The 25,685-nt window shown below is 39.4% G+C and overlaps 1 protein-coding gene across 3 annotated transcripts; it reads left to right on the forward strand.

Annotated features, from left to right (window-relative positions):
• Positions 1 to 6,906: 6,906 nt before the first annotated feature.
• Positions 6,907 to 25,637, forward strand: LOC115670133 (inositol hexakisphosphate and diphosphoinositol-pentakisphosphate kinase VIP2-like). Of its 3 annotated transcripts, XM_056320250.1 has the most exons (32): positions 6,907 to 7,085; positions 7,300 to 7,477; positions 7,656 to 7,715; positions 8,165 to 8,211; positions 8,864 to 8,947; positions 9,684 to 9,747; positions 10,268 to 10,421; positions 11,655 to 11,725; positions 12,632 to 12,736; positions 13,211 to 13,303; positions 13,970 to 14,044; positions 14,599 to 14,684; positions 15,061 to 15,267; positions 15,362 to 15,461; positions 15,540 to 15,610; positions 16,769 to 16,850; positions 17,420 to 17,578; positions 17,754 to 17,796; positions 18,707 to 18,789; positions 18,935 to 18,997; positions 19,071 to 19,145; positions 19,347 to 19,472; positions 19,907 to 20,148; positions 20,447 to 20,491; positions 22,196 to 22,262; positions 22,538 to 22,609; positions 23,523 to 23,776; positions 23,858 to 23,915; positions 24,425 to 24,592; positions 24,727 to 24,801; positions 25,133 to 25,395; positions 25,438 to 25,637. In XM_056320250.1, coding segments are annotated over exons 2-32 (3,138 nt in total). In that variant the 5' UTR covers positions 6,907 to 7,085; positions 7,300 to 7,432; the 3' UTR covers positions 25,439 to 25,637. The 3 variants fall into 3 exon arrangements, with proteins under 3 accessions (XP_056176225.1, XP_030447187.1, XP_030447189.1); XM_030591327.2 differs by having other exon boundaries at positions 25,133 to 25,637; XM_030591329.2 differs by having other exon boundaries at positions 6,907 to 7,080; positions 25,133 to 25,637.
• Positions 25,638 to 25,685: the final 48 nt, after the last annotated feature.

Below are 25,685 nucleotides of genomic sequence, written 5' to 3' on the forward strand. Positions count from 1 at the left end.
ATTTCCATCGCTGGAGACATTGAGCGGGAGGACCCTCGCCAAAATCAACATTTAGCAAGAAGTTTCCATCAGGGATATTCCTCAAGGATATACGCATGCGCACTTTTGCTATCAAGAGGCAATCTCCAGCGCAAGTGCAGTGACAGTGATGTCTCGTGCAAGAAAAAGACTCAAAACTTAGTTTAATCAGTCGATTCATTAGCGAACAAGGATAACATATTAGCCAGTTCAAGAGAAACCATGGACCAGGATAGAAGATCTTGCTCCACCTATGAATAGATGTTCCATGGTAGTCTCGTTAGATTGTGGCCATTCTGAATTCACGACGGCGATGACCGGACCGCCACGTCAGTAATTTCCGGTGAAAATTTGCTGGAGGGACTACGTTGGAATTCCGCGCAAAGGCTTAGGACCAAGTTAGCGAAAGTTGGAAAGTTTAGGGCTGAATGGACACCCGTGCAATAGGATTAGGACTGAAAATCTCGACTTTCAATCAGTCTCGCTTGCGAATCCAACATTGACTTGGTCGCCAAAACCGATGTTCTTGATCCTAATGACCTGAAAGACTTCAACCCACGACTCGATCAAACATGAAATTTCCTTCGCTTCAAAATGACCTCATCCCAAGTATATTCTCGGGACATAGTTGGTGGTCGCTTGCAAGGAAAACACCTTCTCTTTCGCAAGGAAAGGCCAATGTGAGCTTTCGCAGCAATCGAACTGACCGTGATATCATCACGCGGATTATTGGTATGTATGAACATAAGACATCTTGCAGCGTGCGTTGCGGAATCCGGATATTCTCGGGCATGGACCGTGACCGTTAAACAAGGGGGTGCCTTTCTATCATTGCGTTCTACGGGATGTTTTGCGTTGAATGTTGAAATCCCTGTAAAAATGTTGGCCAGGGTCAAGACAAGGAGAAAATATTCAGTGGTTACCAAACACCACGTCATCGTCCTACGTGGCGTGCGTGTTCCACCCAAAAGACGACATGTGTCGCGTGACGTGGCAATGGAAGGAAGTCCTTTTGTCTCTCTCCTCTGGCTGGTTGGTGGGGAAAGTACTGACCACAGTAAATATTTATTACCTCTGCACTCTCGCTCTCTCTCCTCTCTCCTCTCTCCTTTCTGTAACGTGAAGGAGGTCTTTTGCCTTCTCTCTCTTCTGCAACCCATTCTCTCTTCCTCTCCCGAGCTCACCCGAAGCCCTCCCCTCCTTCTTCTTCTTCGCCTCCAGCCTCGCCTTTCCGACTTCGGCTCCAGAAACCGCCTGGAGAAACCGCTTGCCTCGGGTTCCGATTTCGGGCTCGGACGATTTTGATGGGGAAGTTATTTCCTTTTGGCGCCTAAAAATTGAATCTTGACTTCCCAAAGACAATGAAATTCCAGTGCAAACACTCATTCTCATAGGCTTTTGTAGCTTCATCTGCTAAACCCATCTTCTCTCTCGCTCGCTTGCTCGCACTTTCTGAGTTGGGCATGGCTGACCCGATCTCGAGTCAGCCGGAAATTATAGGCAAACTCAAGTGTTCTATATGCTGAATCTGCCATACCCAGAAGAAAAAGAAGAGAACTTCTCTCCATTTTTCTCAATAGCGCTTCAGCTTCTGATAGTTCTTTCTGCTTTCTGCCAGATGTTCTGTTAGTTTGATTTGAAATTCATAGGATTAATCAACTCGAGACGGATTGATTTCTTTATTTTTTTGGGATTCGTTCATGTTTGGTTAGCGAGGTTGTCGCATTTGAGTTTGAATCGATGCTGGATAAACTCGTTGACATATTTAAAAAAAATTGGAGTGTGAACCCTTTACTTATTACTGTTCGATTATTGGATTTGTCTATTAGAGAATTGATTGCAGTGTTGTTGATCTTTTGCAGCTTGCTTGAGATGTTATTTTATTGAAGTAGTTCGAATTAGTTGATTTAGAAAAGGAGATGCTCTGCTATGAAGTCCTCTTTTTCGTGTGGTGTATATCCTCGCCCTCACGGATCTAATGTTCTACGCTGGTGTGTTGGGATTGGTCTTTCTTTTTACGTTATTTCGCGCTTATTGGTTGGAGACGTGCTACATTATGCCTTGATTCCACCTCTAGAAAAACATGAGAAACATTTGAGAGAGAGGGGAGAGGGGTTGCCAATGGCACCTCAAACTAGCATGATGATGAATTGTGACATGAATCATACAAAACGATCCATTTTTATTTTATTTTTTGTATCTAGATCTCACTTTGAAAACTCATCTGTCGCAAGTCACAACTATGAGGGGACTCTAGCTACACTATCAACAACAATCCTAAGCTATGCTATTGAACAACTATGAGGGGACTCGATTTTCTATTGAAGCTCCCTTCATGATGGGTGCTTACAGAAACTCCAAGACAAGAAGGGAAGCCATTGCATTAGGACATAAATCATGTATGTTAAACGACTTTCACAGCCGCGACAACAGAAAAGAATATTTTTTCAAGTGAAATTAATGGATAGACCCACTCCGTATACATAGAAATAAAACATAATATACATGATACAATAGCTTGATCATTAATCTTAGCTTTCATGAAAATGAATAGAAATCTCACAAGCTTCTACACAAGCAGAGTTTGGTAACTCAGGCGATTTCAGAATGTAAGTGGCTAAGGTAAAAGAACTTAATTGCGCAGTATCTTTTTACAAGTAAAAAATGAATAGAATGTTATGAGAGCCTTAATCCGTTCCTTTCCATCTTCCCTGCAAAGCCTATGATCAGATGTACGAGCCTCTTCAGTGCCGGCTCAACAAAGAACAGCTTGATAATCTCTAGCCTTAAACACGAAGTGGTTGCCCCTTCTAATCAACGCAGTTACACAGCATGAGCTGCCTCGTGATTCCTCATTCAAAAAATCCAAATCGGTCTTCAGGTAACCGTCTCTGTTTCATCTTGGTCTCTTCTCACCACTTCATCTATGATATACTTACTCAAGTCAGCAAACCCAGTAGCGATTACACCTCTATGCTCAGCAAATATACCAAACAACGCCTGCATATTGAAAGTAGCAGAATCAGGTTAGCGTCCTTGCACGTTGAAGATGGCTATAATGAACTGAACTGACTATAATTCCTTTCAGAACAAAACTTGAACAAGTTCATTACCGTTTCTTCGATTCTAGCTTTGACGACTTAAGTCAGTATCCTAAGCTTCCAACCAAATTCTTTCTGGTGATCACAAATACAAATGACATCTCATCTGAATCGTTCTAGAACAGTCGCATAAATTGTTAAGCTATTCACAAACCATCCCGTCATCATGATTAAGAAGAAGCTCTGCCTGAAAACAGAAAAATTTACCTGCGTGCCATTCCATGGATACCCATGGAAGCAGAATACCGATCCTCCATAGCCGCGGTCGCCGGAATCCCAAAGCTACGAGCGTGAGAGAAAATGGGTTTAAACAGAGCACCCATACTCCTCTCTCTCTCCTCCATTACAACATCCCCACGGCCGTCGACGGCGTCGCCGGAATCCCAAAGCTACAAGCGAGAGAGCGAGCGAGCGAGAGAGAAGATGGGTTTAGCAGATGAAGCTACGAAAGCCGATGAGATGAGCGTTTGCACTGGAATTTCAGTGTGTTTGGAAAGTCAAGATTCAATTTTTAGGCGCCAAAAGGAAATCACTTCCCCATCAAAATCGTCCGAGCCCGAAATCGGAACCCGAGGCAGGCGGTTTCTCCAGACGGTTTCTGGAGCCGGAGTCGGAAAGGCGAGGCCGGAGGCGAAGAAGAAGGAGGGGAGGGCTTCGGGTGAGCTCGGGAGAGGAAGAGAGAATGGGTTGCAGAAGAGAGAGAAGGCAAAAGACCTCCTTCACGTTACAGAAAGGAGAGAGGAGAGAGGAGAGAGAGCGAGAGCGCAGAGATAATAAATATTTACTGTGGTCAGTACTTTCCCCACCAACCAGCCAGAGGAGAGAGACAAAAGGGCTTCCTTCCATTGCCACGTCACGCGACACATGTCGTCTTTTGGGTGGAACACGCGCGCCACGTAGGACGATGACGTGGTGTTTGGTAACCACTGAATAATTTCTCACAAGACAAGGGTCCAGGAATATATATATATATATATAAAAGTTTCAGATTTAAAATTGTTTTCTTTTTGTTGTTGTAAATTTTATGGATTGAGGGCATGTTAAAGCAAATGGGTAACTCTTTATTTACCGCGTCATAAAGTGAGGATATTATCCGAATTTCAAAAAATTATGGAAAAAAATAGGGTTAATATCACGAAAAACCTTAAACTGGTACACTTGTGACACATTTACCCCAAACTATTTTTTTGATCACAAAAAATCCCAAATTGGTATACATGTGATAATTTTACCCCGAACTATTTTTTTGACCACCAAAAACCCCAAACTGGTACACCTGTGACAATTTTACCCTGAACTTACTACAGAAAACCCCAATTGGTACACATGTGACAATTTTACCCTGAACTTACCACAGAAAACCCAAAACTGGTACATATGTGACAATTTCACATTGAATTAAAATTTTAATATTATTTTTTTATTTTTTCGAATTTTTATTAATTTTTTCTTTTTTTCGCTTTTTTTTTCATCTTCAACCCTCGGGTAGACGGCCGGCCACCTATGGACAGACGGTAGCCGAAGGCGGCGATGCTCGGCCCCACCGGCCGTTGGCGAGGGCCGCCCCTCTGGGCGGCGAACTGCACGGGCGGGGCGAGGGCAACCCTCGCCTTGAGTCGAGCGAGTAGGCGCCTCGCGCAGGCATCGGCGAGGGCCGCCTCGCCGGACCTGGGCGAGGGCGACCCTCGTCTGCGTGCCGAGGGCTGCCCTCACCGGCGTCGAACGCAGAACACCCTCGCTTGGGCGGGCGAGGGCACCTGCCCACGCCAAGAAGGTCGAGCCTCGCCGGCACGGCCGGCGAGGTCGAGCCTCGCTAAGATCGCAACGAGGGCCCTCTCGCGGATCTGGCGAGGACAACCCTAGGCGAGGGCTGTCCTCGCCCGACGCCGGCAAGGGCAGCCCTTGCCGGCATCCGCCTCTGGCTGGTTGCCGGTCCGGCGACCGCCCAGAGGTTGAAGATGAAGAAAAAAAAAGAAAAAATTCAAAAAAATAAAAAATGATATTAAAAAATTAGTTCGGGGTAAAATTGTCACATGTGTACCAGTTTGGGGTTTTTTGTGGTAAGTTCGGGGTGTACCAGTTTGGGGTTTTTTTTGGTATGTTCGGGGTAAAATTATCGTAGGTGTACCAGTTTGGGGTTTTTTGTGGTAAAAAAAATAATTTGGGGTAAATGTGTCACAAGTGTACCAGTTTAGGGTTTTTCGTGGTATTAACCCAAAAAAATATATATGTGTATGAACCTACGTGTCAAAAGTTATATATTGTGACAATTTCGAGAGTTGCGGGGTAAGAAAAGCCAAAATGGATATGGGGCTAGATTCGGACTAAGTAAAAAGTAAAAATTTTATCATGACACATCACAAATTAGTAAGGATACGATTTACTAGGGATAATGAGCTAAATCAAACGATTTAACGACAATGTCGAAATATTTATTTATTTCTATTTTCTATTTTTATATATTGCAGAACACTTTCATAATTAGATATATTAGTCCGATACTTTTGAGGGTTAATAGTGTCGACTTTTTTCTCTTAATATATTCGAATTATTATTTGTTTTAAATCAAGTGCAAAAACTATATCGGATACGAATTCAAAGATACTGCTACACTTCGACCCCTAAAAACGTGTGCGCGGCACATCCTAACACACGATAAGAAAAAAAAGTCGACTCAACGGAGCGAATTCAAAAAAAACCCGCAGCACGTGGGGCATCGGATCGGGGGCGGGGCCCAATAACATTGCCATCCGGCGATAGAGGGTCAGATGGGTGGGGGGCGACCGGCGAGGTGATCCAGTCATCGTTGGCCCCACGGCTCGCGCGGCGGGGTCGTGACACGACACTTCGCATTATCAATTCTTTCCATTTGTCCTTTTGGAAAGGTGAGTGCCCAACTTGCTAAGAAGGAGCTTTTGTAATAACCTGGAAAACAAAAGAGAAAGGACCGTGTTGGGTGGATCACTTAAAAAGAGGGCTATGATGAGCAGCACGACACAACACAGAAAGCAAACAGCAAAGGGAGGAGGGGGACACAGAAGGAACACAACAAGAATCCACGCTCCTCCCATACTTTCCACGTCCCAAGTCCCACCTCTTTGAAAAAGAAAAAACAACAACAACAACAACGAGAGCAACCTGTGCACTGCATATTCTAGAATCCAACCTAATTTGTTCACCCCCCTTTATAATTCCAACTCGACTTTTCTTTCCCTTCCTATTTTTTTTTCCTTTTTAACGGAATCCCAACTCGAGTTAAGAAGCAAAAATACGTAAGGATCTAAAAAAATAGCCCCGAAAAAAAGAGAGAAGGGATCAGTGCATCGGAAGTTCTGAAATTTGTCATGCAAGTGCAATCGAGTCCTAAAACTTATCATGAAAGTACAATCGAGTCTTAAGACTTTCAAAAAGTGCGATCAACGGAAGGATTTAATTGGACAAATTTGATAAGTTTTGGGACTTGATTGCACTTTTTATAAATTTTAAGAATTGATTACACTTTTTGAAAGTTTCAGGACTCGATTATATTCTCGTAACAAGTTATAGCACTTTTAATCGCTTATCCCAAAAAAGAAAGTAGTCTTTTTTTTTTTTTGTCGCGAGACGAAAACGAACGCGGAGCGGTTATTGTTCGAACGAGCGCTTGGATTATGGGATGGAAAATTTAATTAGTTGGATTTATTTTATTATTTAATTGAAAGTGGTTTTTGGTAGGATACGTAGACGAGTTTGACCGGCGTATCTATAAATACCTCGATTCGAAAAAAATTGTATTTTCCATCGGCTGCTAAAAAGCTTCCCTCTCTACTCTCTCTCTCTCTCTCTCTCTCTCTCTCTCCTCATTCCCCTGCTTCTGCCGCTCTGTCTCTCCGGCGCCGCCTGCTCTGCTCTGCTCTGCTCCGCCGCCGCCTCCCGCCGGAGCACCCGTTCCGGCGCGGCCCCGCTCTTCTCCGGCCTTCGAGTATGGTGAATTTCAGCACTTCACTCTCTCTCTCTCTCTCTCTCTATCTCTTCGTCTTTACGCACTTCTGTGCACGTGGAGGAGCCTCTTGCGTGCCTTATCTTCTGCTGCTGCTGCTGCGCGCGCCACGTGCATTTTGCTTGGTTTCGCGTTACATGCTGCATGTGCCTGAGCTCGCGAGCGCTGGCTCCTGCTCTAAAGCTTTGCGTGTTGGCGCAGTTCGCGACGGCCTCTGCTGCTTCCGGTGTTTCGTTGCGGAGCGAAGAAGATCGACGGCCCCGGGGGTGAGATTTCGGAACGATCCGCGAGTTTCCGAGGCTGGAGCCGGAGCTGAGGTGGTTCGGAGCGCGAGATGGAGAGGAAGATACGGATTGGAGTCTGCGTCATGGAGAAGAAGGTGAGATGTGGCTTCGAAGTTTGTTTCTGCGTCTTTTGTGTTGCGCGGTCGGGTTTGGAAGCGGAGATTGCACGGTCTCGTCGCGGGCTTAGGAAGTGTAGCAGTCGGTCGTCGCGTTTTTTTTTTTTTTTTTTTTTTTTCACGTCGAGTTTTGGCGCTCATTTATGTCCATTATCAGGTGTTCTCGGCACCAATGGTACAGATACTGGAGCGGCTCGATGCGTTTGGTGAATTCGAGGTACATTGAGACTCGGCGGGTTGAATTTAGAAGCTTTCTTTCAAATTTTGACGGTGATTGCCTTATCAAATGAGTAGAGATGTTGTAGTGATATATTACTTAATTTATCACTCTTGAGACGTATTATAGTATGATGGGAGAATAGGTAGTGGGCTTCACGTGTGATATTGATACTCTGCAAAACATGGATTGGTTGGTAAGCACTGTGCACCGTATACATGTTGGTGAAGCATCGGAGTAATACTCCTGGTTTGTTAGGATGGAATTGGATTGAAAGACGCTGATTATCTGAATCGTAGAGCATGACAAAGTGATTTAGCTGTTGTTTTGGCATCCGTTGCTCAAACTTAATGGGTGTTATTGATTGAAAGGTTATTAATCAATTTGAATTTGTATATAAAACTTATTTTAATGTGTTTATCATTCACTGTGCTGTGCTGTTGTGCCAGATTGTCATATTTGGAGACAAGGTCATTCTGGAATATCCGGCGGAGAGGTAAAGTATTTTAAATGATGAGTTGGCGTACCTCTGCTGCATTGCAGTATCTTCTAACATATTCCGTTTACATATCTCTGATACATTGTTCTGTAGATGCATTGTGTCTCAATATCATCTATAGTGTGCTTCTTCTTATGAGATTTGTAACTATTATGTCTTCCTTTTTAGACTCTGGTCTAGCATATGCAGCATGGTGAATCTTCTTATTTCAGAGATTGAAGAACTAAGAAACTGTGGGCATTCTTAAGGCAATTTGGATATGTTGCTAGCTAATGGTTGTTTCATTGAGCTAATTTTGGTTGTTCTTTTAGGATGAATCATGTTTGAGTTTGACTTCCATAAATGGCATTGAAAGGACGACTATGCCTTCGGAATTATTGGGCATGCTTTTTTGCATACAAAGGGTTAGAGTAGATGATAGAGAAGATAATTCAGATTAGAAGCCATTTGCCTACTTAAGGAAGTTATCTGTTAATTGTGCCTCTAGCAGTATTCTTGATAGTAAATTCTATTGCTATTTCCCTTGCATGCTGTTGCACTATTCACGATTTGTACTAAATGTGGTGAAGTAGATTTTTGTTGAATTCTGGAAATTTGAAATGCGGGTGGTCTCTGCTATATCTAACTTCTCAACATATGCCTGTTTCAGCTGGCCAATATGTGATTGCTTAATTGCCTTCTATTCAACTGGATATCCACTTGAAAAGGCTGAGGCTTATGCTGCTTTAAGGAAGTAAGACTCTTTATTTCAACGGATGTCAAGACTCTTCATTTCCACGGATGTTAATTATTACCCGACTTCATTCACTCTGTTTGTTAGGGAACTGTTTTCTTATGTGAGGTTAGGTTGTGGAATGGAAACCATGTGCACCTAATAGACTAGGTTCATATGAGGTTTTGGCTCAGAAAAAAACGTAAAGAATGAAGAAATGACCATTAGCTTTGCGATAGTGAGTTTCAGATGCACTCAATAGGTAAACAGGAATTTTCTTCAGATCTTTACGTAAAGCTGCATTAGTGATATAAGGTTTAAGCTTTCGATTTTGTGGTAGTTCTCATCAAGTCTGAAATTTAGATTTTCAGGTAACAGTCCAAGGTTATTACGATGCATACAATTAGTGAACCTTGGAAACAAGTGAACTAGTATTAAGGAATTTTTCTTAAGGATGTGTTGCTGACAGTGATCACATGCTTTGTAATTTTGTACTCGTCATTTAAGGGCCCCAATTTAGCTATAAGAAATAGATATAGTGAAGCCATGGTGTCATGATAAGGTCCCGTCATCTCTAATATATGAGTTTCCGCTCGTCTAAAATCCTCTTTCCCTCATATTTCTTTTTTTGCTAGCCTATACTCTGCAATAGGCAAGTAGGACGTTAATTTGTAGATACTCAGCAGGTTCATATGCTGCTTTGTTGTTCCCAATAACTGATTAAAAGTTGTTTGTCCTTCAATGCTTTATGCTCCAGGCCTTTTCTGGTAAATGAGCTAAAACAGCAACACCTTCTTCATGATCGGAGGAAGGTATATGAGGTATGTACTTACCTTATTCAGAGACGTGATTTGAATTATATCAAGATGTCAATTGTGGAGAGGCTTGTGCTTAATGGGATATTGACGTTTGTGCCGCACTTCATCCCCAGCTCCAATATCTCCTTGTGATGAAAAATTACTTTATGAAGAAAACTGACAAGATGTGTCAAAATTGGTTTCTTGCATCACACCAAGGCTTAGGGCTTATCATGGCCTAAAATTAGCTCATCGTCAGGTTCAATTATACGTGTATGCGCTGAAATACTACATTCTATGTTTTCTTTTGGATTTATGATGGACTTTTGGGTTTGTTAACAAGCATTTTAGTTAAAATCTTTCAGTTGATACATGGGACGGGGCATAAATGTTTCATTTATACATCTATATGAGAACTTGAACTACTTAAACCATTCAGTTTTTTTCTGAGCTTAAACTTGCTTTCATTTTCTTATATTGCTATCATCTCAAGATGTTAGCTGCTATGTCTCACAAGGATAAATTTAATTGTTTGTGAATTCAGCGGTTAAAAAAGTTTGGAGTTCCAGTTCCAAGATATGCTCTTGTGAATCGGGAAGTGCCCAATCAAAAATTAGATTATTTTATTGAAGAAGAGGATTTCGTTGAGGTTCATGGCAGTCGTTTCTGGAAGCCATTTGTGGAAAAGCCTGTCGATGGTTGGTTCTTTTGCCTACCAATGCTACTTCTTTCCCTCTGGGTCGTTTTCTTGCTATTACATGTATTTATATCCATAACATGACTAGCTGTTTAGTACAATTTTTCTGCAACAATTCAGCTGCAAAAAGGGGTGTCGCAGCTCTTATAACATGTTTGGCAAAACGCCTCACAACTGTAATAGCTCGCGATAGCTTCTAGGAAATTGCTTCACCACTTTAAAGTGCCCTGACTTTGAAGCCTATATTATGAAACACATTACAACAATTCACAATACAGTTCCAGTACAACACTACCCAACACGCCTATATTGCAACCATAATTATACCAAACTGACTACTAAAATGAGCAGGTAAATGCATGGATCTGCATTAAATGTGAATATGTTAGTATATTGCTGGAGTTGGTATCTCAAGACATACATTCTTGGTGTTTCCAGGTCCTAGACCTGAATCACTTACATATGAATTGTCGAAAATATGAAATTTGGTGTTTCCACCATTTGTGATTATTTGTAGGCTCATGGGATTGTCAATCTTGATAAATGTCATACATATCAGTTCTTGAGGGAATTCCACATCATGCTTCAGTAAAAGATTTTGTCCATTTGTCAATGAGGAAAATGAGCAGATGGCACGTAATTGCTACATGGATTCTATTATGGAGTGGTTCTTTAACTTCAGAAAAAATGTGTACTGGGACAAAATGAAGAGAGAGGCTTGCAAAATCCGAAACTAATTGTCTAGGCTGTACATTTTTCTATGCCAAGCTTCTTTATTTTGCTCTGGCTGATTTGTCACATGCAATATTGCATGTGCTCATGGTTCTTCTCAAAGCATATGGATTTTTGTTGTTTGTTTTGTCACTTAATCCCTTTTGGCAAGTGATTTATCACATAGAATTCGCATCTATTTGGTAATTTTTTTGCCAGACTTTTGTTGGAAAAAGTACTTTGACATGGAATTACAGTGTGAGGATTTCTTTTTAACTCCAGCAAAAAATTCTAGCTACAACATTTTAGGTATACTCGATAACTAGTGTAAGCTTTACTTTATGATGGGTACTTTTATTCCTGTGTAGACTGTTCCTATTAGTTTTTACTGACGTTGTAAGCTTTCATGTACAGTTCAAAATATCTTACCAATTCTAATATCTGATTTTCCTTCCTTTACCTACTTCGAAGTGGAGCTTTCACCGCATGACCAGTTTTTTGGTCCCTTTTCTCTTTTTTGAAGGTGACAATCATAGTATAATGATATATTACCCTAGTTCAGCTGGTGGTGGTATGAAGGAGTTGTTTAGGAAGGTATGCCAGTGTATTTTAATTCTTAAATGACTATTTGAACATATAATTTCTGTAATTCATTTTTGCAATTATGATGACGGAATTCACTGGTGACTTTGACATTGACTATGAGAAGACGAGCATGGCCTTATCGTAAGAGTTAGGCTTGAGCACTCCTCAAATAAGAGCTCGGATAACAGAGGAAAGATCTTTACTTGTCTCTTGGGATTCGTCTCTGAGATATGTTCTCAAACTTGTTTCTGAGAGCAAATACAAAGTCGAATTGAGTTGTTTATTGTATTAAAGTGAATTTAGCTTATCTTATTCGAATTCGAGTTTACTAGATTGAATTATATATCTTGTGAATATTGATCTTGGCTTAGGTTTCCTCTATTTTCTGGGACAAGCTTGATGAAAATAAATAATAACGTAATCTTGCTGTTTCCTAAAGCTGTGTTTTTTCTTGCCAGAGAAAACTGGCTTGTTTCTTAGAAAATCAGAGAGAGAGAGAGAGAGAGAGATCAAGAACGTATTGCCAAATGCATTAAAAGTCATCCTTGTTTTTCAAAAGCCAAAGAGCTGTTCTTTCTTCAAACCTTCAGACGATTTTGTGATTTTGGAATATAACTTGATAGCCATGTGTTAAAACAGACATCTTTCAGATGCCCTAATAGTCCACCCAGTTATGTGGCCAGTAATGAGGAAGCCTCTTACCAGTACTTCAAAATGAGCAGCTAGGATATTGTGGAACTGTATGCTAGTCTTGCCTTTGTTAACGTTTTGTTAATCTCATCTGAAATGATGACAACTTGCTTTGGTGTATGAAACAAGGTTTTTTTTCCATCTTGTCCATGATCTTGAAAAATTTTGGAAACTAAAGTTGATTTATCCATGATAATCTATGTCATCAATTGTATGTTTACTTAGGTTGGCAACCGCTCAAGTGAGTTTCGTCCAGAGGTCAGAAGGGTTAGACGTGAAGGCTCATATATATACGAGGAATTTTTGCCTACGGGAGGAACAGATGTCAAGGTTGTATTACTTTGTCCTAAATTTTATGCTTAATTGTTGTTATTTCGGATGACAATTCTTAGAATGGGATGCGAAGTCTGTCTACCTATGTTATTATCTTTCTTTTTCATCTTTTCACGAAATCAGGTGGATAAATTATGAAATTGCGTTTTCCTGGTAGAGTTGTTTTTTATGCCTAATAGTTTGTTTACATCGTCTAGAAAAGTTTCAAAGTCACATTCCTCCTTATTGGGGAGGAAGGGAGAGGGTCTGGGATGACCTTCTAGGGCCTAGAGAAATCATAATGAACTTGGAGTATGAGTGGAGACCATACTAAGATAACGGCATTGAAAGAGCTAAACGGGGTAACAGATGTAGTACCATTCTGTGGGATAAAGTTAAGCTGACAACTCTGGTCTGTGATCTGGACTTTATTTAAATTGTGGCTCTGTCATTCTGAATAATACCATTAATACATACGGAATTATTGTGTAGGTATATACTGTTGGACCTGAATATGCACATGCTGAGGCAAGAAAGTCACCAGTCGTGGATGGTGTTGTTATGAGAAATCCTGATGGAAAAGAAGTAAGTGTTACAGTATATTATCTCAAATTACCTGAAACCACCTCTCTCTATATGTTATACTCTCAACCATTCCTATCAATCCCTATAGCATGAGTAGACACTGTTTGAACTGGTGCCAAGACACTGTCCAATAAAAAATGGTCTTAGTCGTGCTGCAGTAATCTCCTTGCATATGGCAAGCCACTTGCGGCCAGTATTACTTTTTTCCCCTCAATCACAAACAGTTGTCATCGGCAAGTTCTTAATGCTCTGGAATATATACCAGGGGTATACCAGCATAAGCATCGGAGATATCATGTCAACTGCATGGATTCACTTTATGCACTTTATAGATAATCTTGAAAGGAAAAAAAGTATAACTAGATTTTTACCTGGGTTAGATTGGAGCTGAAGATAAATGTCCCTGTTATGTAGTTGCATCTACTTCATGATAAACTTTCAAACCTGTACATTATTTGTTCAAGTAAAAAATCCAAAACAGTTTACTACAGTTGCTTTTGATAGATTGAATGAGCTGCGTTCACTACTGATAAAATTCTTGATGTGTCATCTCAAACAGTCAAACTCGCATATTTTTGCTCATGGATGTTTTGCATCCACATTGGCTGTCTTTGCTGCACTTTATCTAGCAAAACAATTTTACACAGATGACTGTTCTTTTGACAGGTGAGGTATCCTGTTCTACTGACTCCTACGGAGAAGCAAATAGCCAGAGAAGTTTGCATTGCATTTAGCCAATCGGTATGTACCTGAATCTGGGTGTAGTTTGATGTCTTTGAGTGTTGTAAAACAACTGAATTTTTCTATTATATGTGGGACCTACTTTGGTTGTGTGTTTCATCACATATGGTGCTGTGTCTCAGACTATTGAGGCAGCCTGAAGTTTGGAATTACGCATTTATTAGTCCTTTGTCAACCCAAAGTAATTACACGACTGCATATCGAGCTTTTGTAACTATACTACTAGCTGGTCCAGTGTCAAAATTATATTTTTAAACGAAACTCAAGCTTCAGCTGGCTGACTTTGTCCCTTAATGGCTGTCATCAATTTTTTCTAATAGCTTTTAGAGGCTAATTCTTCAGAGTCACTATTTTCTGCAGACCGTGTGAATAGTGTGCATTATATTAGCAAGCATTATTTTTGTGAATGGCTGTTTATTGATGCATTATTTGGTATAGTTAAATCAACTGGTGCCTTCTCGTTTGATGGAATAAGGGCGCTTCAAGAGTGGGATTTGGTTTATCTGGAAAACAATAGCTAAAATAGCCTGTTGGGACATTCTATCCTTTTTCAGGTCTGTGGATTTGACCTCTTGCGTTGTGAAGGACGTTCATATGTTTGTGATGTGAATGGTTGGAGTTTTGTGAAGAACTCCCATAAGTACGGTCCATTTCCTGAATTCCTTTTTATTTCATGGTTCTATCAATCAGTAGATCCAGCTATGATTGCTATTAGAACCAGTTGCATCAGCAACTGTTGATATATGTTCTGTCACAATGTATTATAATCTTTGGCTAACTAGCAACTCTAATGTTTACTTTTTTGACTAAATAATTCGATGATAACATTCACCAGGCAGTGCAAATGTTACTTTTTGTCATTTCTTCTCTCGAGTTAGACTTATTTCGGGAAATATGTCTTTCTACCAAAGATGGACAACTTAATGTTAGCCATTTTCATTGGTACATATTTACATACTTCTGACATATATCTAAGCAGTATATCAGTAAATTAACTCCAACCTTTGCTGAAACAGATATTATGATGATGCTGCTTGTGTATTGAGGAAGATGTTCTTAGAGGCAAAGGCTCCGCATATTTCTTCAACAATTCCACCGATTTTACCTTGGAAAATTCATGAGCCAGTTCAGCCATCTGAGGGATTAACACGGGCGGGAAGTGGGATTATTGATACATTTGGGCAGTCTGAGGAGTTGCGCTGTGTAATTGCTGTTATACGACAGTAAGATCTATATTTGCGAAAAGTTCATGAAGGGATGGTGGCAGTGTTTGTTCTCTCTTCTCATATTTGTGTTTAATTGGACATTGTTGGACAGTGGTGACAGAACTCCCAAGCAAAAAGTTAAATTAAAGGTTACCGAGGAGAAGCTGCTGAACCTGATGTTAAAATACAATGGGGGGAGGCCTAGATCTGAGGTGTGGTTATGCTGGTGCACAAGCTGCTATTATTTTTCACTATTGATTGCTGTTTGTTAATTGATGGTTCTTTTGCAGACAAAGCTCAAAAGTGCTGTCCAACTGCAAGATTTGTTGGATGCTACCAGAGCACTAGTTCCTCGTAACAGGTACATTTTCAATTATAATGGCTGGTTTCTGTCCATGAGCAAGATTTACTGTATTAATTGTTAAATTTGTCAACCGGATTTGGAAAAGTACATTGTACACAGAAATTTAGTGCCACTCTTACCTCGCACCAACAGTCATTTTGCGTAGTTTCATCCTTAAGAGGTTCTACTTGTGTTCAATGGCCTTGATCGAAATTAATACACAATGTTGCATGAGCCATATTAAGCTCCTGTTCTCATCCAGTTTTCACTTGCTATAGCTGTCTCTTTTTTTTCTGAGTTTCTCGTTTTTTTCCATTTGATTGTGTTGAGGTTATACCACATCTCTGGTCTATAGGTTTATTTTATGAGCCAGTCTTTGCAGTCTTTCTTAGATTTGTTAGGATATCCTCTGGGGCAAAAAAGGCAAGACTTGTGCCACTTATGAAATTGACTAGTTTGAGTTAATTTGGCTTGAAGAATAACCTACATATTTGTTAAAATCATATAGTAATGAAGCTAAAAAGGCATATTTTTGATAGGTTAGGCCTTCATAAAGATTTGTATCACCTGAATCTTCTAATTTGCCACGAACCAAGTATGCTTTTTTTATGATGACCATGGTAATGCCCCTTCTAAGTGACTTCATTATCGGATAACTAAATCGTAGTATAAAGCAGGTCTGTCATATTCTTGGATCACAAATCGAGGAGAAATGTTCAGGGAAGATACCGATTAGATGAAAGAGGGAGGCCTTGCATTACCTCTTATGCTCTTGCTACTTAAAATGCGGAGGAGTATCTTATGACTCCAACTTGGCTTGGGAGAATCTGACATAGTATCTCTCCACCTAATAGTTTAAGCTTTTCCATTAGACCTTTTAATTTAGTATTAGAACCAAGTCTCAGTAATTCATGCTCCATCTAATATTTTGTTCTCAAGTGGTTCTTGTCGATCTTCTATTTTTGTAAATGATGTGGTTCTTGTCTATCCATGTACCACTTGTCAATTTCATGTCCCGTTCTTAGTCTGGTTTGCAAGTGAGGGAGTATTGAATGTATATGCAACCCGCTTGTCCACAGGGTTTGTTTGGGTCTTATATACATGCTGTCGCTCTCCACCTAATAGCATTACAAATAAGTTGTAATTGGGACTAACAAATGTGTCTACAACTTTCAGACCTGGACGTGGAAGTGATAGTGAGGCAGAAGACATGGAGCATGCTGAAAAACTACGTCAAGTCAAAGCGGTGTTGGAGGAGGTTGTACAGATTATTTTTAGATCGTGCATCTATAGATATTCATGATCCACACAAGCACACAAGGATTTTGCACCTTTTTATTTTACCTTTCCAAGTCGTGTTTGAAGAGTTGAAAGCTACCATAGTTTTTTGTAATTACGATATTCTTTCTGACAATGTCTTCCTTATTTAACCATTGAGCTCTTGGTTCTTCTTCCAAATTGGTCACTTATAAAGCTCCACTTTGGTATTGCATGTTTCATCCTTTGTGCATCTTTTCTAAGAATATTTGCATAGACAAATTTTGGTTGAATTGGGTGACAACTAGGTGTACTATCATATATCCAGCATGTGGAGTGTTGCGCATGCATTCTGTCTCTGGTTAAGATTAATTAAATGAGCTGGATGTATTCTGGCTTAAATGATAGTCATTTCTGGCTTCAATGATAATCATTTCTCGTGGTTGATAAATGGTTTACTAATGTACACGCTTGTGCTTTATCAAAAATCATGATAAATAGAAAATTTCTGCACGAGTTTGACTGGGTACACATGCGCATCTGATTCTTTACTGAATGATTCTGTTGCAGGGAGGTCATTTCTCGGGAATTTACAGGAAGGTTCAGTTAAAGCCCCTGAAGTGGGTCAGAGTTGCAAGAATTAATGGTGAGGGGGAAGAAGAACGGCCTGTTGAAGCTCTAATGGTTCTAAAATATGGAGGTGTTCTTACTCATGCTGGCAGAAAGCAGGTACCAACTACTAATCGAATTTTCCATGCTTCCTATCTTCCTGGTTCTCTCTTATCCAAGGATATGTCACAGATTTTTTTTCCTCAATTGCATGGCACTACTCATTTTTATGCAAGCTTTTTTCTTTAAGATGACCTATTATATGAAGAATAACCTTGTTTCTCCTTTTCCACAGGCAGAAGAACTTGGTAGATACTTCAGGAACCATATGTATCCAGGTTAACTAATTTAGTAAACAGTCCATCTTTGGTAAAATTAGCTTGTCCTGCCTTCACAGTTCTCATTCGAATAGAGAAACTGCTGGATTTTATAACTTTCAAGTATTTATTCATAAAGTGCTGGCTTTGATTTCTGGTCCTGTAACCAGAGCATACAAATTTTGGCCAAAAGAAAATAATGAGATGATATGAAGGAGCGCTCACTAAAATGGCTTTCACAAATTTCTGTTCCTGAAACCATGTTACTTCGTGCAATTGCAAGATACAACCATACCATATGCCTGTTCAGACAATGCTCCCTCCATGCTCTCTTTAAGAAAATTTTTGTTATATTTTATCTATAGTTCTGATGTCGAGACTTTGCCAATTGGCTCTATAGAAGCAAACCTCTAGCAAAACTGACAGATTAAATCTTGAAAGAAAGCCACGGCATGCTTCCCCATAGCTATATCTCTGCACAACTGACTAATAGTGGTCATGTATGAATCACATCTAGGTGTAATTGAAGGCAAATTGAAAACGATTTTGCAACTTTACCTGCAAAATGTGGAATTATTAAGATCTTTCTACTGTGCCCATGGTGACCTTGCTTTCGTCGAGTCGATGCAGTTTCTATTGTGCAGCAATGAGAAACTTCTGCAATAAGCAAGTCTAGGACAATTAAGAAAAGATTGTTAATAAATGACAGGGGTCCTGATTGTAAAATTTCTGCAATAAAGCTGAGGGTCGGCAAAATTCTAGAAGAAGTTGCTGAATGGAGAACCTAATCTTTAATGAAGTATTGCATTTTTCATCTCAACTAGCTTACTTGATGTCCTGGACGGAAAGCTGCAACTTGCAATTTTTCTTTTGACTTTGAGGATAATCATTTTGAATTATTGCTGATCTTCATGTTCTCCTTCAATTTTAGGTGAAGGTACTGGGCTACTACGCCTGCATAGTACATATCGGCATGATCTCAAGATTTACAGCTCCGATGAGGGTCGAGTGCAGGTACAGCCTTGCTAATTCCAAGTGACCAAATTGGTTTTTTACTTGTTGCTCAAATGTATATAAAGATAGTTCTCTCCTATCCTTTCAAGAGTTGAATATAGTAGTTTAGCATGTTCAGCTTCAATTTATCTGAGAACTGTTACAGATGTCTGCAGCTGCATTTGCAAAGGGCCTTCTTGACTTGGAAGGGCAGTTAACTCCTATTCTGGTTAGTGGATCGTCTTTCTGAGTTTCAATTCCTAGGTTATAGAACCAAAACTCATTTTTGACGATCTCTCTAGGTTTCGCTGGTTAGTAAGGACTCTTCTATGCTGGATGGACTTGAAAATGCCAGTGTTGAAATGGAAGAAGCTAAGGTTTGATTTGCTCAGGACTGCTAACTGTTCATTTAATGCTCTGTCGCTTCTATATCTCAAATTCTTAACAAATTCAATTTTTTTGATTTATATTTATAAGTGAAATAGGTCACTTGACGGCTGGATAGATATATATCTAGTAATGTCTAGAAATGGTACACTACTCATCTCTTGTTTTATTTTATTTTCCTTCCACTTCAGGCTAGGTTGAATGAGATTATTACTTCTGGTGCAAAGACAGGTCATTCTAATGGCTCCTCAGAGTTTCCATGGATGGCTGATGGAGTGGGACTGCCTCCTAGTGCTTATGAGCTTCTACCAAGATTGGTAATAGAGCTTCTCACTACAAAGCTAAAACTAATTTGCTTCATTCTTGAATTTGATTGTCACGCTAGTTATCCAGCATTTATTAGAATTCAATAATCTTTATTCAGAAAATCATGTCTTCAGCCCAGTCTGAAGTTTGTTTTGTTATGGTTCTTAGGCGTGAAATAACTTTTAAGTCGGCAATCGCTTGCTGCTTTCATTGAACCATTGAATAAACAAGAGAAAGTGGGAAAAAATGGTTGTATCATGATATGTGTAAATTCACTTTTGATTATGCTCTTGTCCTGCTTGTTGAAATACGTTCAGTAGGACAAAAGGTTCATGCTTACTCGAGGGTTAAAGTTCATCTATGTGAATTGAATGTTCTTTCAGTAGTGCAACATGTAATTTAGAAATGCAGAATCGTTTTCATAATTTTAATATTTCATAAGTAGGTTGAACTGACTAAGAAGGTGACGGAGCAAGTGAAACTACTTGCAAAGGACGAAGATGAGAAACTTATGGATACAAGTGGAGATGACATTAATCCTTCCTACGATCAAGCAAAAGCTCTTGGGAAGACCAATATTGATGTTGACCGCATAGCTGCCGGATTGCCCTGTGGTAGTGAAGGATTTCTTTTGATGTTTGCTCGTTGGAGAAAACTCGAAAGAGATCTGTATAATGAACGCAAGGAGTGAGTTTTTACCTCTTCTGCTCAATGTAGTTTTTTAAGCTCTGGATACTTCAAAGTTATTGCTGCTGTTTGGTTCTTGTTTATTTGCTTCACTGAAAGGTCTAATGTGTTAATTCTCCGAATTATTCTCCTTTCTTTGCAATCTGATTTTGTCCAAAGATTTGAATATTATTTCTCTACCACCAATATTATGATGATATAATTTGATTTGACGTGGAGAAATATGATTCTGAGATTAAGCGGTATGTATATATATGGCACTGGCACTTTGGCTGACGTCATCTGGAATTGTTGGCAGGCGGTTTGATATAACACAGATTCCGGATGTATATGATTCATGCAAGTAAGTAACTTGAGCACCTCATGTTCCTAGGAAGTTTTGACAATTGTTTCATGCTTGTATGACATTTCTGAAATTTGGAAAAAAAAAAAAAAAAAAAAAAAAAAAAAAAAAAAAAAAAAAAAAAAAAAAAAAAAAAAAAAAAAAAAAAAAAAAAAAAAAAAATTTATGCAAGTGCCTAGTGACAAATCCTTGGGAAATTTTTCCCTTCCACCTATTAGTCTTCCAAGTTTTGGGATGAAAGTGGACTTTCTCACTATCTGGTTCATCTATAGGGTGAGCAGCAGGCTATATTGGATATATATGTGGAGAGTGATGAATGGTAGTTTGAGACCCTAGAGTGGGCTGACATGGCTATAGTTATTCAGAATGCTCTAATTTTACTATCCAGATTTTGAAGTTTAGACTAAAAATTACAGTGATTTCATTTTTCTTCATATAGAATCAGGTAGTTTTAACCTTAAGTACATGCAGATACATGAGTAGGCACCTGCCTATGGCTATATATGGATTGTATGTATATGTGTATGTGTCTGTATGCATGTTATGCTTTCAAATTGATTAGTTATTGTTTTCTGAGCTGCTGCTTGATAAAAATTTTAAGCAAGCGGTGCAAATGATCTATCATATGGTATAGATGAATATTGAACTAGGCCTCCAACAAATAGACTTCTTTTCTACTTTATGTTCTCGGAACATCAAATGACATTGAACTTTTCATATTTGTCCTGAGAATAATGGCCTGAAACTGGAATTTCCCACCTTTTGTGTCAAGCTACCAAAATCTTATCTAGATGTACTTTGTCAAAAAATCGGTGATTTGACATGGATAGGCTGATCGGTTTTTCCTTTTCATTTATCCATTAAGTCTAGTTCATGTTCATAAGGACGTCAGAGAAATGACAGCTATAACTCTTGCTTAGCATGAAGAAATAACTTTTGGGCAAGTAGGAGATGATTTAACTACTTGCAGGACGAGTTTGCTGATGTACATTACTCCCTTGTATGTGTATAAGTGAGAATAATCACTGCAGGACGAGTTTGCTGATGTACATTACTCCCTTGTATGTGTATAAGTGAGAATAATCACTCATGCTCTATGAAGGCCAATTGATAATGTGCTGCATGTGTCAACAATGATGACTTCCTAGCCTTCATTTTCTTTAGTCAACACTTGCCCTACGAAATGTTTCCCCATTGTTTCGCATAATAGACCTAACCCAGTTTATATACGATGTCCTTTGTCAGTCGATGAAGTGTAAGATAAGATTGCATCTTTTCTAAGTTACCTCCTTATTTGTCCACTCTCCTTGATAGCAGATTGGATTGTGCGAGTCTTGATTAAAATAAAAAAATCCATTACTCAAGTTAGTTATGGAAGGTTTGTTCATGCTGCTTGTTGCTTCACGATTTCACGGGACTTCAAACGCTATTATCTCAATAAACACTCATCTCTCGTATTAGACGGCATATAGTGTGGTAGCATTATGAGCCTACTTAAGTAAAGGAAAATTTACTTGCCTATTTGATGTACTCATTTAGTGCCTTATCTTGTGTTTTTGAAAGGATCTGATATACTAAAAATAGACTAAGTTGAACTTTCTTCTAGTTTATTCCTATTTCCTCTTCTCTGTCCGTCCTGTCTTTTCAACTTTCTTCTGTCTCTGAATATTTCAGTCTTAGCACCCTTTATTTCTCCTTGTGTAGGTATGATCTCTTACACAATGCACATCTTAATCTTGAAGGGTTAGACGAGCTCTTCAAAGTTGCTCAGGTACAAACAAAATCTTTCCTTACAGAATATATGGATTAGAAGTTGGTGTTTCCTTTTCTTTTTCGTTGTACCACAGAAGTGACACCAGACCCCATGCTCCTGATGCAAATGCATGTGCCTTACTTGTTTTGAAGGAATATTTCTACAATCCTATCTATATTCAAGAAAATTTGCTTCATAGCTTTTCTAAATTTAAAACTCTTAAAGATGTTGTCTTCATATCTAAGCTTAACCTTTAGCGTAACTCACTTGTCTTCTCATTTTTTTCAATGCAGTTACTTGCAGATGGCGTGATTCCGAATGAATATGGTATTAATCCAAAACAGAAATTGAAAATTGGCTCAAAGGTAAGTTCTTCATTATAGCTGGGAGATGGATGGATGTTTCGACCAATTGGAATATTTTTATAGCAACATTGGACAGAAAAGAATCATCAAAGAACGTACTGTGTACTTCCAAACCTCTACTAGGCATCTTTATCTGGAATGGAGCATTCATATCGTTCTTGTTCCAAATAGAACTACTTTAATGTAATGGCTCATTGGATGTCTGGTTGATCAACATGTTAGACAAACGTTTTCTCCCAAAAAATTAAGCGAAAATAGGAAGGAGACTACATGTATATAAAGCTCACTGAAACCCATAGATAAGTAATGTGGGATACTTTAACACCCATTCTCACATGCAAAACAGACTAAGAACCCGACACATTGAAATGACAAACCAGGTGTCACGCACTGGAAATGAACCTCAGGTGGAACCTGACTCTAATATCATGTTGGAAAATCCAACCCAAATGTTTAAGTTATTAGGAAACGGGCCAACAATAACTGTATAGTGTGTGTTTGTTGTTACTCGCGCAATACAGAATGTCGACGTAATCCTATCAAACAGATGACGAAAATACACAGAATAATAGGAATAACAGGCAGGAGAGATGAGAGGAAGTTTTGGGATTTGAACCCTTGACTTGTGTTTTAATAATTTTTAGGAACAACCACCAACTATTGTAAAAGTTTAAGCTATTAAATGAAACATGGTTTAATATTTAATTTTTGCAAAACAACGTGATAATAAAAAAAATAAATGATGTTATTGATGATTATATGTTCTGCCTCTGTCCAGTCTAGTTTTGTACGGCAATGGAATTATATGGAAAGATGCATTTTCCCTTACATTCTTGTCCCTCATGTTCTTTTCTTCTTTCTTTTGGGTCATGGCTGTTGGGTTTCGTCAAAATCTGAATTTGTTTGAGATAAGATTGCTCGCCGCTTGCTGGGTAAAATTTTGATCGATCTGAGGAACACACGGGAGGAGGCAATCAGTGTCGCTGAACTGAAAAATAACCAGGACCAAGATTCAAAATCAAACAGCAGTGAATGGGACTATAAGGATTGTCATTTGAAGCATCATGGGAAGAACGAAGATGGGAGAAGATCAAGCACTACGAGCGATAAGTCAATTGATCAGGAAGATGACGATGATAAGGAGACAAAATACCGGTTGGACCCGAAGTAAGTACTTGAGTTTATGAGCTTAATGTTTTTCACTAAATCTTGGTGGATTTCTGATGTTTTCACTCCATTATCTATCAGGTATGCAAACGTCAAGACACCTGATCGCCATGTCCGAACTCGCCTTTATTTCACATCGGTGAGTTTCCAGTTTGACCAGGTTTTTCCATTAGGCTTCCAGTCCCCACAACCAAGAATCTCTCCATTCTCAAAGAGATTTCTGTTTACTGAGATGACTGGGTCTCTCCTGTATGTGCATCCTTATTAACAGGGTGCATGAAGTAAGAACTTGAAAGTTTGCAGTAATTAAATTTCTTCAAGGACTTCATTTTTCTACTTTAAACTGACCTGCTCTGAACCTTATATATATATATATATATATATATATATATATATATATATATATTATATATATATATTATCACGGTATGATTAATATTTACCTTGCCATACACTTGTCTAATAATTCTGCACCAGCAAAAATGGTGAGAATTACCTTTTATCACCATAAACAACACAAGTAATTGCTATTGATGAAGCCGGCATCCTTCGGGGGCGGTTTTGAATACGTTGTTTCCTTTCGCTTCATCTTTGCTCCTAATTAAATGTGCAAAGTTTCTCACGTAAACACATGTTTTTTAATGACAGGAATCACATATTCACTCCATGATGAACGTTCTCCGCTACTGCAATCTGGACGAATCACTTGAAGGAGAGGAAAGTCTTCTCTCTAATAGTGCACTACAGCGGTTGTATAGGACAAAGGAGCTTGATTACATGAGTTATATTGTGCTGAGAATGTTTGAGAATATAGAGGTTCGTGTCTCGTTGCACCCTTTCCTCTCAAATATTGCATTGTAGTTCTTTTTACCTTCTCCATGTTGTAAAACCCGTTGGAAAAAGCAAAACAAAAACTCGAGATTAGAGTGCTGATGCAAGTTTTACTGCAGGTGGACTTAGACGACCCTAATAGATTCCGTATAGAGATGACATTCAGCCGCGGTGCAGATCGATCCCCTCTGGAGGTATGTAATTAACAGGAGAAACTAGAACTTTTCAAAAAGGAAGAGTATTCATGATTTTTGTACCGGTCATGTGGATGATGGAGAACCGAATTATCAGTTCCGCTAGCTTCGCTTGCTCATACCCCAGTCCAAACATCATTTCTGCTACACTGTGAGGCTAATCAAATCGACTGTCCTGGAGCTAACCTTTCCATGACCCGATTTGATATGTCGATGATCGTAGTATCTTTAAGAACTATCTGGATTAATTTTCATGGTTTCGTGTCTTAGGAAATGATCGTGTGCATTTTCTGCCTATTTGTTAAGCGTGTGTTCCGTCTGATGTCCACAGAAAAGTCGCTGTGAGACTCCTTCACTGCATCAAGAGCACATCCTGCCAATCATGGGCCCCGAAAGGCTGCAAGAGACCAGATCGGGCTTGACACTGGAAAAGATGGAGAAGATGCTTTGCCCATTTGCTATGCCACCAGAAGATTTCCCTCCACCGACGATCCCTCACGGATTCACGGGCTATTTTTCCAAAAGCGCCAACGTCCTCGAGCGTCTGGTGAACCTGTGGCGCTCCCCTAAGCATGCTAACGGAAGTGGCAGATAACGAACAGCGCCACTACCTTCCCTTTCGTTTCCGGTAGTATTACAACGCCCAAGACTTAAGCTCTATGCAAGAATTTCTCAATGCATTATGAGCATTTTTCTACAGTTCAACCCCCATCAAGTAGGTGCTTGCTTTCTTTTCCTATTTGAACATCTTTGATTCTGTACATAGAGGCGACTGCAAATCCTTTAACCTCGCCTGAGAATTTGAATTGAAATTCATTCAGCTTCAACATTTTACAGCCGTTCCTTCCCTCTCTCTCTCTCTCTCGGTCAATATTGACACTGGA

Source organism: Syzygium oleosum, unplaced genomic scaffold (genome assembly GCF_021117445.2).
Source record: "Syzygium oleosum isolate NSW1041296 unplaced genomic scaffold, Sole_v2.1 Sole_v2.20, whole genome shotgun sequence".
In the NCBI taxonomy this organism is placed as follows: Eukaryota; Viridiplantae; Streptophyta; class Magnoliopsida; order Myrtales; family Myrtaceae; genus Syzygium; species Syzygium oleosum.

Coding starts and splice junctions, on each gene's coding strand:
- LOC115670133 (XM_030591327.2), top strand. CDS start 7,433: ATGGAGAGGAAGATACGGATTGGAGTCTGCGTCATGGAGAAGAAG. Junction 7,716..8,164: donor ATGCGTTTGGTGAATTCGAG/GTACATTGAGAC, acceptor CTGTTGTGCCAG/ATTGTCATATTTGGAGACAA. Junction 22,263..22,537: donor AGCTCTTCAAAGTTGCTCAG/GTACAAACAAAA, acceptor TTTTCAATGCAG/TTACTTGCAGATGGCGTGAT.